General features: G+C 47.0%; 1 protein-coding gene across 1 annotated transcript in view; it reads right to left on the minus strand.

Moving 5' to 3' along the window:
• Positions 1 to 11473, minus strand: part of LOC127616689 (xenotropic and polytropic retrovirus receptor 1 homolog) — a 106218-nt gene extending 94745 nt beyond the window's left edge. Inside the window, exon 1 of the mRNA XM_052088462.1 lies at positions 10869 to 11473. Within this exon, the coding sequence (XP_051944422.1) occupies positions 10869 to 10937 (69 nt within the window). The 5' untranslated portion in view covers positions 10938 to 11473. The remainder of the gene's footprint in view (positions 1 to 10868) is intronic.
• Between the last annotated feature and the right edge of the window lie 3916 nt (positions 11474 to 15389).

Raw genomic sequence — 15389 nt, forward strand, 5'->3', positions numbered from 1 at the left:
GGGACCAAACAATATCACCTCTGTCTTCTTTTCGGTGAATTTCAAATAAATTTTGTGCCATCCAGGTTTTGATTTCTTCCAGACAGGATAGGAGTGGCCTTAATGAGAAGGCGTCTTTCTTGCTCAGTGGGACATAGATCTGGCAGTCATCTGCATAGCAATGGAAGGGAATACCATGTTTCCTTAAGATGGAACCCAATGGGAGCAGATACAGCGAGAACAGCAGAGGCCCCAGAATTGAGCCCTGTGGAACACCACATGACAGGGGAGCAGTGCGTGACTCAGAGCAGCCACGGCTGACATAAAAGGTCCTGTCAGCTAGATAGGACCTAAACCACTCAAGAGCACTGCCGCCAATGCCCACCAAGTGCTGCAAACGAGTCAGCAGAATACTGTGATACACTGTATCAAATGCTGCAGTTAAGTCCAATAAAACCAGACACACATGGTTATTTTTAGAGCAATTTGATAACAGTGACAAGTTTCCTGAGCTGAATGACACAAATTGGCTTTGTGATTTTGCCTTTACTGTGGACATACTGACACATACGAATGAACTGAATACGAAGCTCCAAGGGAAAACCAGTTTGTGAATGAAATGCAAGCAAACGTCAAAGCCTTCAAAAGCAAGTTGATTTTATTTTCGAAGCAAATGTTAGCCAAGTCATTTGCTCATTTCCCCACACTGGCTACGTTAAAGGAGGCCCCACAACATGTGAAAAAATACAGAAAATCACTGGATGACCTGCATGAGGAATTCTGCCGTCGCTTTTGTGATTTTGGAAAAATTGACAGGGCACTTCAGCTGGTGTCATGTCCCTTCTCACAAAACAGTGTCACAGGAGTTGCAGTTGGAACTGATAGATCTCCAATGTGACATGATGTTAAAGGACAAGTTCCACTTCCTGAAACTGGATGAGTTTTATGCTTCGTTAATTTGGCTTTAGCCAAATTTCCAAACATCCAGACTATGGCACGGAGAATGCTGGTGTTGTTTGGCTCAACATATGTGTGTGAACAGACTTTTAGTGTGATGAACATCAACAAAGCACCCCACAGATCCCGAATGAGTGATGAACACCTCAGATCTGTTCTGAGAATTGCGACAACACGATTCCAACCAGACTGCTCCCATTAGAAAGTATATTAATACTTTAATGATTTTGTTCTGTTTATGTTTAATATATCCTGCCTACTGCCCGAAGACAGCTGGGATAGGCTCCAGCACCCCCGCGACCCTAGTGAGGATCAAGCGGCTCGGAAGCTGAATGAATGAATGAATATTCTGATATGTTAATAAATCTATCTTGTGCTGACCCGGCCCGTCTATCAAATTTTAAAAGTCAATGTGGCCCCTGAGCCAAAAGGTTTACACACTCCTGTTGTAGGAGGTCACTCTCTCTCTGTCCATACCATACATATCAAGATCGCCAAGCTGCAATACAAGCGCAAGGTGGAGGAGAAACTTAATGGCGGTAACCTCCATTAAAATTAAAAAGGGGGACCGGAGGATGTTTTCCAACTACAGAGGGATCACACTCCTCAGCCTCCCTGGTAAGGTCTATTCAGGGCAGGACAAGGCTTCGGCTCCTGGTGCTTGTGTCTCCGATGACTGTGGAGGCCCAGTCTTCCCCGGAAGCCCCGACCGCAGGATTGACAGAAGTGGGTGGGGGGCCGGAACCTGTCCTTCCTCCGCTGGTATATTAAGATATTTTGTGATGTTTTCTTTAATCAATGTATTGCTTCTCAGTGAAAAAACTGCTTTGAGATGATTACATGACTTGGTGACTTTCTTGCCTAAGCAATTCCAGAGATGGATTCTGGAGCCTGCTTTGACGACTTCATAGTCTGCTTTGTTTGAATTGTCAAAACTTGATTGAGATCAATGCCACTTGATTACACAACAAACAGTGTGGCGTAGGGAGGGATGAGAATGGCCACTCACCTCTCCCGATGCACACACTTTAGAGGATAAAAGGAGGTGAGCGATGCTCCTCAGCAGAGTCCGCTATGGGTTTTCCGTACAAACGCCTAGCTCGTATTGAAGCTCACTCTGCTGAGGGTGTTGGCTCTCCACCCTACTGGCACACGGTAAGAGTTCTTTAGCTTCATACAACTTGTTTGAACTGTGTTATCATTTCTGTGTGGGACCAATAAAGTGCCTATTGTTGGTAGCCAGAAGTGTCTTGTCGTTATTTCTGAGTGCCCATCTCCGACGATCCTTTATAAAACTTGATATTCATTCAAATTGAGTATCAGAAGTGTTTCAAAACATCCGCGCTCGCCGATCCTCCTCCGCAGCAACGCGTCGAGTCTCGAGGACCCAGACCCCGCCCCGCACAGCCCCACGCCAGGCCGCCCAATCTGCGGCGAGGTCAGCCCACTCTGCCGGGGGAATCCGGCACCACTGAAGATGCTTAAGATGACCCTTTAGATGGTCTTTAAATAGTCTTTTCAGGCCACCGCAGGGACGGGTGCCCTCCAGCAACTCCGCGTAGAGGAGCTGCTTCGGGAGACGGTCGTCGCTCATCCTCTGCACGTGGCCGGCCCACCGCAGTTGGACCAGGGTGATTATGGCCTCGATGCTTGTGAGGCCAGCCCGGGTGAGGATCACCCTCTCCTCCCAGGAAACGTTGAGGAGAGATCGGAGTTGTCCTTGGTGGAACCTTCTCGAGCCTCTTGATGCTGGTCCGATAGAAGGTCCCACATTCGGCGCCATAGAGAAGGGTCGGGAGGACGACAGACTTGTACACCATGATCTTCGTGTTGGTGGAAATGGCGTGATTCCAGAAGACCCGACGACCGAGGCCTCCAAAGGCTGTGTGGTATGCCTGGATACGGTAAGTGAGGTCCTCCGTGAGGCCGGCGTCCTCCTGGATAATGCTGCCTAGGTAAGGGAACGCCGAGACCTGCTCGAAGGGTTCGTTGTTGATGGTGATTTGCGGTGGATGATGGTTCAGGTGGAGGGTCTTTGTCTTTTTGGTGTTGACGGAGAGGCAAAGGTCCTGTAAGCCGCGGCGAAGCCGTCCGCGATGAGCTGGAGGCCCCTGGAAGAGTTGGAGACTGCAGCGTTGTTATCAGCATACTGGAGTTCGCTGACGATCGTGACCATGGCCCCCCGCCTGCTCCTCAAACGGCTGAGGTTGAAGAGCGACCCTCCAGTTTGATAGCGTAGAGTGATTCCGTGCTCCTGGACAGGGATGACGTGGTGGATGAGCGCGGCGATGTAGAGGCAGAACAACGTCGGCGCTACCGTGCGGCCCTGTTTGACTGCGGTCCGAACCGGGAATGGGGGAGTCATTTCGCCCTGAGTCAGGACGCAACCCTTAATGCCGTCGTGAAACATCCGGATGAGGGAAAGGAATTTGGGGGGGCAGCCTTGACGTTCCAGCACTTTCCAGAGTGCTGCCCCTCGGGGCACAGAATCAAACGCTTTGGCCAGATCATAAAATACGGCGTGGAACTCCCTCCGCTGCTCCTGGCACTTCTCCAGGAGCTGTCTGGCGCAGAACACCATGTCAGCGGTTCCCCTTCCTGGACGGAAGCCCGCCTGGGAGTTCGGAAGAACCCGCTCAGCGAGACAGGGGAGTCGGTCGGCCAGTATATGACAGATGAGTTTTCCAGCAGTTGACAGCAGGGAAATTCCACAATGGTTTCCACAGTCGAGTTTGTCGCCCTTCTTGAATATTGTGACGATGACGGAGTCCTTCAGTTCCCCAGGCACCTTCTCCTCGGCCAAGCATTGAAGGATGAAGGTGTGGAGTCGGGTGAGGAGATGTGCACCCCCAGCTTGTAAAAGTTCTACGGGGATGTCGTCGACTCCAGCAGCTTTGTTCTTCATCCTCCTCAGGGCTCCGGAGATCTCCTGGAGAGTGGGCAGCTCCGTCATCCAGTATTGCACGGGAGCTGGGGGACAGAATCGAGGAAGCCGTCTATTGCGAATGTCGGACGGTTCAGGAGCTCCATGAAATGCTCCTTCCATCGCTGGTGGGTAGCCTCCTTTTCCTGCAGGATTGTGCCGTCCTTTGCCTTCACAGCCATTGGAGCACTGTGAGCCGGACCGATGATCTTCCTCGTTGCTTCGAAGAAGGATCTGGTGTCGTGACGGTCAGCAAAACTCTGCATTTGGTGGGCAACGTTGACCCACCATTGATTTTGGATCCTCCGGATCTCTCTCTGTGCTTCACTCATGGCCAACCGGTAGGATTCTTCAAGTCTCTTGGAGGAAACGTAGATCTGCCATGTAATGCGAGCCTCTCTCTTTCTTGAAATCAGTGGCTAAATTTCTTCCAGGTTTTCGGCAAACCAATCGGGATTTCTCCTCTTGTGGACACCGAGGACCTCTTCCGCGGATTTGGTGAGCACAGTTTTCAAGTGCTCCCAGTTTGAGTGGTTCGGCCACTATACCACCGATGTCAGAGTTTGGTTCGCATTGCCGGCAGTAAGTCGGAATCGTTTCCAGTGAGGGTAGGACTCCGCCAAGGCTGCCCTTTGTCGCTGATTCTGTTCATAACCTTCATGGACAGAATTTCTAGGCGCAGCCGAAGCGTTGAGGGGGTCCAATTTTGGTGGCCTCAGTATTGCATCCCTGCTTTTTGCAGATGATGTGGTGCTGTTGGCTCCTTCGAACAGGGCTCTCCAACTCTCACTGGAGCGTTTCGCAGCCGAGTGTGAAGCGGTTGGGATGAAAATCAGCACCTCCAAATCTGAAACCATGGTCCTCAGTCGGAAAAGTGTGGAGTGCCCCCTCCGGGTCGGGGGGGAGATCTTGCCCCAAGTGGAGGAGTTTAAGTATCTTGGGGTCTTGTTCACGAGTGAGGGTAGGAGAGAGCGAGAGATCGACAGGCGGATCGGTGCAGCGCCTGCTGTGATGCGGGCATTGTATCGGTCTGTCGTGGTGAAGAAGGAGCTGAGCCAAAGGGCAAAGCTCTCAATTTACCGGTCGATCTACGTTCCAACCCTCTTCCATGGTCACAAGCTATGGGTCGTGACCGAAAGAACGAGATCCCGGTTACAAGCGGCCGAAATGTGTTTTCTCCGCAGGGTGTCCAGGCTCTCCCTTAGAGATAAGGTGAGAAGCTCTGTCATCCGGGTGGGGCTCAGCGTCGAGCCGCTTCTCCTCCACATCGAGAGGAGCCAGGTGAGGTGGCTTGGGCATCTGATTCGGATGCCTACTGAGCGCCTCCCTGGTGAGGTGTTCCGGGCATGTCCCACAGGGTGGAGACCCCGAGGAAGACCCAGGACACGCTGGAGAGACTATGTCACCCAGCTGGCCTGGGAATGCCTCGGGATCCCCCGGAGAGAGCTGGAAGAAGTAGCTAGGGAGAGGGAAGTCTGGGCTTCCCTGCTAAAGCTGTTGGCCCTAGCGACACGGCCCCGGATAAGCGGTAGAAGATGGATGGACCTCCGTGCAGCCAGGCAGGGCCTGAAGAAAATGGCAGCTGTGAACACCACCACCAGCACCGCCCCCATCCTCATCCCTGGGTTCTCAGCAGTCGATAGTCTGCTGCTCTCTGCTTTACGCACGTGCGCGTGCTTAGGCTTCAACCAATCAGTGCTGACGCAACGGATGTTACACATCAAAGGGCTTTGATCTTCGACAACAGCCAAGATACCCTAGGCATGACAACAGGTAAGTTACTTAGTTGAGACGACACGACACTCGAGGTCGGACGGACACGCTCTCCAGAAATCTGTGGGTTTTTTTATTTTTTATTTTTTATTTTTTATTTTTTATTTTTCTGTCCAAATATATATTTTTCTACAATCGCTGTCTTGTCAAAGACATCTTTTTTTTTCGTTCCACCGAGGTTTAGCCAAGAACATCCAAAGCTCATCCAACCCTAGGACCTTCCACCAAGGAGTGGTGAATACAGAAACATTTATCACGTCAGTCAAATCATGATTGGCAGTGTGGTGAACGAGTAACACGCACCCTGTAAGACTTGCACTGAGGCAACTGGTCATTTATTTGAACAAAGCTAAGCCACGCTTTCATTCATGACATATGCACACACACTTTTCTTTGTTGTTTCAAGCAATTTCTTTGCGGGGGGAACTCTGCAGTAGGGATGAGCGACACCGAGAAGTAAGGTTTGATCCAATCCAAATCAATACTTGGCCAAATATCGCAATTACGATACAATATTGATATCGGAAGTGATCTTTTTTTTAATACATAAGGCTGTGAACAAAACATTGTGCGCTGCCGTTGTGAACGCAGCATGTCCAAACATGACAAATGTTATCAAGGCCTGACATGAAAGCTGAGTTGTCATCACTATATCAAAATATCCATCCAGCCAGACTCGTACTTCGCTGGTGTAATTCCTCAGTGTGGTAAATATCAGGAATGCAGTTGTTCCTTGACTGTTGTTACTTTTTTGTTGTTGCTATTCAATAAGGTATGGACGTTGCTTTTCACCAATAAAATGTATAGCATTCTATGATAAACGGTGCTTGAAGTGGAAAAAAAATACCCTTATTCGACTGCTGCCAGGTAAATTTGGCAGTACGTAACAGGGAATTTGTTAATATAATATAGATATCATCCTTATAAAAAATACAGTTTTTCCTGCCTGCGATGGAAATGTCCAACTGCACTGGAATGCACCTCATGTCTTGTGTACATCCAACGACGATGTTTACACTCTGACAACTTCGGAGACTTGTGCTGTATCATAAAATGACAGCGTTATTAACGTGCAGGTTCTTAGCGCCTTAAATCAGCAATTGAATATGATTCTGAGATGGTATTGTATTGATGTTGATAGCAACCACGTACAAAGTGCTAGAGAGAAATAGAACAAGAGACGGTACTGTTGTTTGTCTGGGGAAAAATATACACGTAGCGATAAAATAAAATATAGTAAATGTCAGTACTTTAGCTTGAGAATCGAAACTTGAAATTGAACGCTCTGGATGAAATAATGATATTTTGGCATCAATCGTCCCTTCACTTCTCATCATACAACCATTCCACTACTTGGCTGCACTTACAACACGCTTCTATGCTTAAAGTTTTATTTTTACGCGCCTAGAATTGTGGCACAAATGTCTCGGCATACTGTAGCCTCGACAACAGCACGCAGAATGCAGGGATTTATTCATGATTTTTTAAAGCAAATAATTGATCAAATGCCTTTTGTATTGATATTGATCATGTCTCGATCGGCATACATATTAATCATGATTTATCACCCAGGCCTTTGTGACTGTGGGTTGAGGTCACTTATTTGTCTGTTCTCCACACAAGGCTTACAGTACATACAGCAGGCCATCTATTTCAGAAGGTAGATAGCATATTTTCATGACCATAAGGCGCACTTTAAACTTTTCTCCAGAATGGACGTAGCGCCTAATGTAACAGCGCCTTGTGTATGCACCGAATTCCAAAATCTGTTAGTGCTGTAGTATGACTTCAATGAGCACAGCGCATGACTGACTGTTGTTCTGCCAACACGCTGCTTGTATAGGGAAAAGGGGGATGCAACCGAGGACAACAAGCGGAAATTAAAGTGGGAAGTTTGTTCGTGAAAGAGGATGCTAAAGGCATGCCCCCAGTAGATGTATAAAGTGCGAAACAACATCAATTTGGCAAAAATGGCACAGGCGAAGAGACACGCTTACGAATGTCAGTATAAACTGCAAACTATCAGTTACGTGGAAGACCATGGGAATCGAGTAGCCATGAGAAATTTCAAGATCAACTAATACATGGTGCTTGGTGCTTTCGTTTTATGAAACGGCGCCATCTATCCATCCGGGCAAGGACGACCGTGGCGCAGCAACATCTGGCCGATTACAAGGAAAAGCTGGGCAACTTACGCGCGACCGCAGTAAAAAGTGTAATGTTCTGCGTTGCATTAAATAAAGACGCTTTCTTGAAGATATGAGTCCTTTATTCTGCCGCTTTGCCGGCCTCACTTGGCTTCCACTATCGACTGTTCTCTCAACCGACCCCTACATACCTAGATTAGCCGCTTGGGCAACGGCAATTGATGAACGACAAGCATACGTTGCATCTTGAAATACAACAAATCTTATTCTTATTCTTATTCATCCCATGGCCTAAGAGGCCGTCGGGGTGCCATGGTGGAGGTCTGGGCAGTCAGGGATCTCCAGCACTCTCGGTCCTTAGCTGTTCGTAGCAGGGTCTGGAAGCTGCAGTTAGTCCATTCCTTAATGTTGTCCATCCAGCACTTTCTCTGTCTGCCTCATCTCCGTTTCCCTTCCACTGTCCCCTGTAGGATGGTTTTGGATAGCGAGGTATGCCTTGTAACGTGGCCATACCAGGCCATTTTGCGACGTTTTACCATTGACAGTACGGGGTCCTGTTCTCCAGCGAGGGTGGTGACTAGCTGTCTGACATAGTCATTTGTCCGGTGTTCTCTGTAAGATATATGGAGCATCCTTCTGTAGCTCTTGTTCTCAAAGGACTGAATCCTGCGTTCCGTGTCTGCTGTGAGTGTCCAACTCTCACAGCCGTATAGTAAGGTGGAGAGTACCAGGGACTTGTACAGCCTGACCTTCACCGTGAAGCTGATGGTATTGCTCCTCCAAATTCTGGCCAGTCTTGTCATGGCTGATGTTGCGATGCCTATTCTTGCTTTAATCTCCTTTGTGGAGCTGCCATCCTCACTCACAAAGGACCCAAGGTATTTGAAGTCCTTAACCACTTCCAGGGTTTGCCTGTTCAATGTGATGCTTGTTAGTGTTGTTTTACTGTGGCTATTGACCAGTATCTTGCTTTTCTCTGCACTTATCTCCATGCCATAAGCCCTCGCTACCTCTTCCAGTCTGGTGGTAAGATCCTGGAGTTCAGCTTCGCTTTTTCCCATAAGGTCTATGTCATCAGCGAACCGGAGGTTGCAGATGGGTCTTCCTCCGATGGATATGGAGGTGTGGAACTCTTCAAGGGCCTCGTCCATGATGTTTTCCAGAAAGACATTGAATAGGACAGGGGACAGAGGACATCCTTGGCGGACACCGATCGATGTTTTAAAAAGTTCTCCCATAGTGTTGTTAATGAGAACTGCACTACTTGAATTTGTGTAGAGTGATTGGATGACCTGGATGAGATTATTGTTGAAGTTGTAGTTTCGGAGCACCTGCCACAGCCCCTCATGCCACACACGGTCAAAGGCTTTTTGTACATACAACAAAAGGATTGCTGAAAAATTCATCCAACCCAATCACATCACCAACCTGGACAAGGTGCCACTCACTTTTGACATCCCGGTGAACTACACTTCAGAGAATAAGGGGACCAACACGGTAGCAATAAGCACAACAGGGCATGTGAAGTCTGCTTTTACCGTTGTGATTAGTTGCCGTGTTAATGGACAGAAATTGTCAATATGCTGCCTAAAAGAAAAGTTTCCCCCTGGAATCATCATTAAGGCCAATCAAAAGAGCTAGATGGCTGAAGAGAAAATGAGAGAGTAGCTGAGTGAGGTGTACGGAAAGAAACCGTATGGGTTTTTTTTCATGTGCCACCGTCCCTTTTGATCTGTGACTCCATGCGCAGCCATCTCAGAACTGTTGTGAAAAAACGAGTGCAGCTAATAAACTCTGATCTTGGCATCATTCCGGGAAGCTTGATGAAGAAACTTCACCCACTGGACATCAGTATAAACAGGGAGTTCAAAGTCAAGTTACGAGTGGCGTGACAGCAATGGCAATTTTACTAACACTGGGAAAGTTATGGGTAACATGTCTGCTAGTACTGTTGTTCGAGCTTTCACAAAATTCGGCATAATTTCTGAGGAGCCACACAGCAACGTGACTGACTCTGACAATGATACGACGGGACCGTGTGTGTTGGATGGAGAATTTGCCCAGATGTTCATTTCGGGTACAGAAGATGAGGACTTTTATGGATTTGTTGATGAGGATTGATTCAAAAAATAACGTGAACACATTGTCAAATACTTCAATTAAGTACAACCGAACTCAGTTTTGCTCCAGCTGCCTTGCTAAACACATTAGCTGGCAGTGCATCCATGCTACTGTATTCTTTTAAGTGAGCGTACGTTTTTACATGTCTGCGTCCAATATTACAATGGGTATTGTGCACGTGTTAAATACAGAAATAGCCCCCGTAACTGACACTGCTCATCTTGATACGGAGCACCGTATGGTCGTGAAAATACAGATACGACAGCCAATAATCTATGAATCTTCTTGATTTTTTTGCCTCAATGTCATCTTGAGACATCTTTCTGCAGTTCTTTGTCTCTCAGGGAGGATGATACTCTTGTAGACACTTGTGCGTTTTAATAAACGTTGAACACAGCTGATATTGTTTACTGCAATAAAGATTATTCAGTAGCTTTTGTTTGCTGAAAAAATGTGAAAAAAATGAACTAGAAATAAATTATTGCAGAACACTGACGGAAAAAAATCGAATTGGATTCTCCCACGTCGTTCAAACCTATTAAAAATGCCAATAAAACGTTCAGAGTGGGGTTAATGCAAAACTGTATTACAACAAACCCCCTGCTCAGCACCAGCAAGAATCCAATCAAAATTTGGCCTGGCGTGGTAAAAGGCCTGATTCAGGCCGTATATGTTAAGTTTGTATCACACAGCACGTCCATATACCAAATAAAAATAACATGATTAGTCAACATGTATTGACGAAGTGTTTCGACTACTGTAACGAGTGACTAACGCTGGAGCTCTGCTGACAGATGAAAACAAAACAAAAGAGCAACAAACAACATTTCAGAGACAATTGACGTCTCGTTTCAAATGGAAACACAACAATTAAACGAAGCAAACCTTCAATGAAACATTTACATTATTTGTAAACAAAAAAATCGTTTACAGAATGAGCTTTAATTTAGCTTGAATTGCAGACTTACCTCATACTGAATATACTGTTTTCTCCATTCCGGGGTGATGTGAGCCGAAAGATGCTCTGTGAATTTCATGTTAGATTTTGACCCCCACAGGTCTCCGTTCGCTGATTGACTAACTGGAAAAAAAATCCCACTAGGACAAACGACACATGGATAACTTCAAATTGTGTACGTCTAAGCTTGACACCAGTTATCCATTATGTTTTCACGGTAGGATAGCTGTCGACTCCGAATTTCGCATTTTTTCGCAAAAAATACAAAAGAGCCTTCTCTAAACCAGCTATGTTAAGATACAGACCTATCGCGAATATGTCGCAGAAGACAAGGAATTTAATCACATCATGAGATGTGCAACGACTTCTTCGCGTGCTGCTGCTTCTTCGAGTGCTACTGCTGCTGTTGTTTCTTCTTCTTTTTCTTCTTCTTTTTCTTCTTCTTTTTCTTCTTCTACAGCTGTTGCGTTTTCACTTTTTCTTCTACCTCTTCTGAATTCGTTGTGTTGGCTGGTAAAACAACTTAATGGTTCACTACCGCCACCAACTGAAATGGAGTGTGGAAAATGATTTCGCTCAGGATATACACAGTATATCTAGGACAGTCCGACTTCCCACGTTCCCCCCAAAAATATACTAGCTGGTTCGGCGCCCTCCGGGCGGCTCATCAGCTAGTTCCTGCGGAAGGCTGGTAAGGTGGGTAGACAACATTTTTATATATTTTTTTTTAATATATATATATATATATATATATATATATATATATATATATATATATATATATATATATATATATATATATATATATATATATGGCGGCCCGGTAGTCCAGTGGTTAGCACGTCGGCTTCACAGTGCAGAGGTACCGGGTTCGATTCCAGCTCCGGCCTCCCTGTGTGGAGTTTGCATGTTCTCCCCGGGCCTGCGTGGGTTTTCTCCGGGTGCTCCGGTTTCCTCCCACATTCCAAAGACATGCATGGTAGGCTGATTGGACACTCTACATTGTCCCTAGGTGTGAATGTGAGCGTGGATGGTTGTTCGTCTCTGTGTGCCCTGCGATTGGCTGGCAACCGATTCAGGGTGTCCCCCGCCTACTGCCCGAAGACGGCTGGGATAGGCTCCAGCATCCCCCGCGACCCTAGTGAGGATTAAGCGGTCCAGAAAATGGATGGATGGATGGATATATATATATATATATATATATATATATATATATATATATATATATATATATATATATATATATATGTGTGTGTAACGGAGTGACATATTGCGGTTATTAAATTATGACGGAAGTGACGCAACAGCGCACGGTATGGCACCAGCCTCCCGCCGTAGTTCAGGTAGAGCTACCAGGGAAGTCACAGGGTAAGTCGGGTTTCATTGACGGTCCGGATTCATTCTACTTTAATTACAATATTTCACTTTGTTCTCCCTTTTTCTACGGCGCGGTGTATTTAATTAGTTCCCGGATTTGTTCCGAGTCCACATTGCTTTTTGTGTCGTCATTTAATTTAAGTTTTATCGAATGAAAGTTTTTATCCATTGAGTTAACAGGTGGGTTTTTTTTGTTGCGCAGTTATTTACTCGACTGAAAAGCCCCGTGACTTCACCTATCTTGGCATACTGTGTTGCAGGTAATGCTTCTTTCCTTTTCATTGTACTCTACATAGTTTTTCGTGTTGTTTTTCATTTGACTATTAATGTGGCTGGCGTGTACCCGCGCGGTTCGTCGCGGCCGCCATTACTGTGCATTGTGCAGCCGTTCTGCTGCGTGTGATGCGTTCAGTGGCGTCATGTAGATACCAGTGAATGTGTTTTTTTTGTCCTTTTCTTTGTAAATAGTTAATATACGATCACCTATGTTATATATTTCGTTTTGTTATGCTTTTAGTTTCTTATGGATGATGTTTAGTTCAGGTAGAGCTACCAGGGAAGTCACAGGTTATTTACTCGACTGAAAAGCCCCGTGACTTCACCTATCTTGGCATACTGTGTTGCAGACAATAAAAAAAGAAAAGCCACATCCTAGTGTCTGGTATTCTTGAGGCGGCAGCGACGTGGAGCTTGAGACCATCATAGTGGTGACCCCCGTCACATTGGTGCCGTGACCCGTCGATCACAAGTTGACTCTCCACTTCGGACCGGGACCACGACGCTGTGCTGCTTCTTCATATCACTAGGTGGACAGTGTGTGCTCATGTTCTGCAATTAGTGTGTTCTCATCTCAACTGCTGTTTTACGATTGGTGTACTTTACTGCATTTTTTCTCTTACTGTTTTTTTTGTGAAGTCTCAAGATGAGCTCCTTGCAAGGAACGTTTAGCACACCTTTGAATAAGTGTGTTGGTAGAGGTAGAGGGATCCCGACCGTGTTGCGGTTTAGTAGTCCTGTTCAGAGTTGTGTAGTTCGTGCAGAGGGGAATGTTACATGAGGAGAGCAAATGTAGCTCCTGAGCATCAGGCAGAGGAAATCCTCATGAACCTCAGGGGTAGAGCTAGAGATGTTGTTAAAGTTAGCACAAGAAACGGTGCAGTTGATGTTACTCGGAACCCAGATGCCATCTATGGCCTTCTTCGTAAACATTTTGCGACTGTCCCATGTTCGCCTCTCCCTCTAGCGGATTTTTACTCTACGCTCCCCGAGAATAATGAGGACGCATATGACTATTGGTTGAGAATTAACAATGCAGCTGAGATTGCCGCTGACCGTCTCAGAGGACAGGGCAGACATTTGGACTGTTCTTCTCTTGATGTAACACGGATGTTTATCAAGAATTGCCCATCCAAGGATCTTTCCATGACATTCAGGTCGAAAACAATAGACAAGTGGTCGGCAGTTGAGGTCCAGGCTATACTGGATGAGTACCAGACAGAGATGAGTTCAAGGACCTCTGCATCAGCTGTGGTGAGCAGGAAGCCCGCTGAGCATGTTTATGTGAACAAAGTTGAGATGCTGCCGGACACAGCGGACAAAGATGACGGTCGGATAGCCCACCCAGCCAGGGCGCCCGACTCCGCGGCTCTTGAGCGTGTCATTTCCATGCTGGAGAGAGTCTTGCTGCAGGGGGCTAATCCTTCCTCCACTTCTGGCGCTGGTAGACGTAGGCCAAGGCTCCCTATGGTTGAAGGTTTGAATAATCTCCCATGTGCTGTCTGTGATAACCCCGACCATTCTGCGCTCGTTCACTGCCGCGAAAAGAGACTTTGCTTTTTGTGCTTCTCACCCGATCATTCCAGAGGCAACTGCCCCACGCAGGCACGGCCCTCACAGTCACCACTGTCGGGAAACTAATGTGTCCGCATCCAAGGGAGTGCGATGTGGATGAAGTTAGCAACCCTCCCGATAGTTTGACAGATGATTTAGAATCAGTATTGGAGTCACTCACTTCCAGTGTCCCCACAGAGAAGACGATCGTCTTTCAGGGCGCTCACAAGGTTCTGAAGTCGGATAGTTTGTTTTACACTACTGCCACAATAGCTGGTGTTTCCCTGGCTGCGATGATTGACAGCGGCTCCACTGGATGCACATTGAGTGAGTCGGCTATGGCACGATTGTTGGTGTGCGATCCAGACATGAAACGTTACCCTGCAGACGACGTTGTCATTGTTGGATGTGGAGGTCATCGGGTGACGCCTTCGGCTATATGCGATGTGGAAATCGTGGTGTATGATTGCAAGTTAGCTGTGCCTATGTTTGTGGTGCCTGGACAGACCGATGATGTAATTCTGGGCAGTAATGCCATTAAGAAAATTCTCCATCTGATGAGGAAGACTGAAGGCTACTGGCGGCTCATGTCAGAGCCCGGCAGCATCGTTGACGATGACTCTCACCACTTTTTCTCTCTCCTTTCTAACACGGAGAGATGGAGGGGTGTAACTGTACCTGACAAAGTTGGCACGCTGAAGTTACGGCAGTGTGTGATGTTACAACCGAGGAGTGAACATCTTGTTTGGGCTAAGCTCCCCGCCTCCGCACTGATGTCGGTTGGCAGCACAGTCATAGTTGAGCCAACTCAATCAAGGTGTAGATCCAGGAAGATTCTGGTTGGCAGGGTTATCGCACCGATGTGGGGCGATGGATGGCTGCCAGTGAGAGTCATCAACCCCTCTGGTGAACAAGTGGTATTGAAGAGAAACGCAAAGTTAGCAGATGTGTTTCCTTGCATTGCTGCTGAAGACTTGTCCGAGCCCGACAACGTCCAAATTTTCTCTCAATCTGTTATGCATGCCGCGAGGCCAAGGTCCAAAGAAGACATTAAGATTGCATTGGACAAGCTTGGGCTACACGATCTGGACCTGGATGCGTGTGCTGTGTCTGACATGTGGAGGGACAGACTTTTCCAAATCATTGAGAGGTATGAATCAGTCTTTTCACGGGACAAGATGGACTGTGGGGAGGCCTCTGACTTTGTGCACAAGATACACCTGGTGGATGAGAGGCCATTCCGCCTGCCTTACCGGAGAGTGCCGCCGAGTCAATATGAGAAGCTGAGGATGACTCTCAATGAGATGGAAGAAAAGGGCATCAT

The sequence above is a fragment of the Hippocampus zosterae genome, chromosome 15 (genome assembly GCF_025434085.1).
Source record: "Hippocampus zosterae strain Florida chromosome 15, ASM2543408v3, whole genome shotgun sequence".
Lineage (NCBI taxonomy): Eukaryota > Metazoa > Chordata > Actinopteri > Syngnathiformes > Syngnathidae > Hippocampus > Hippocampus zosterae.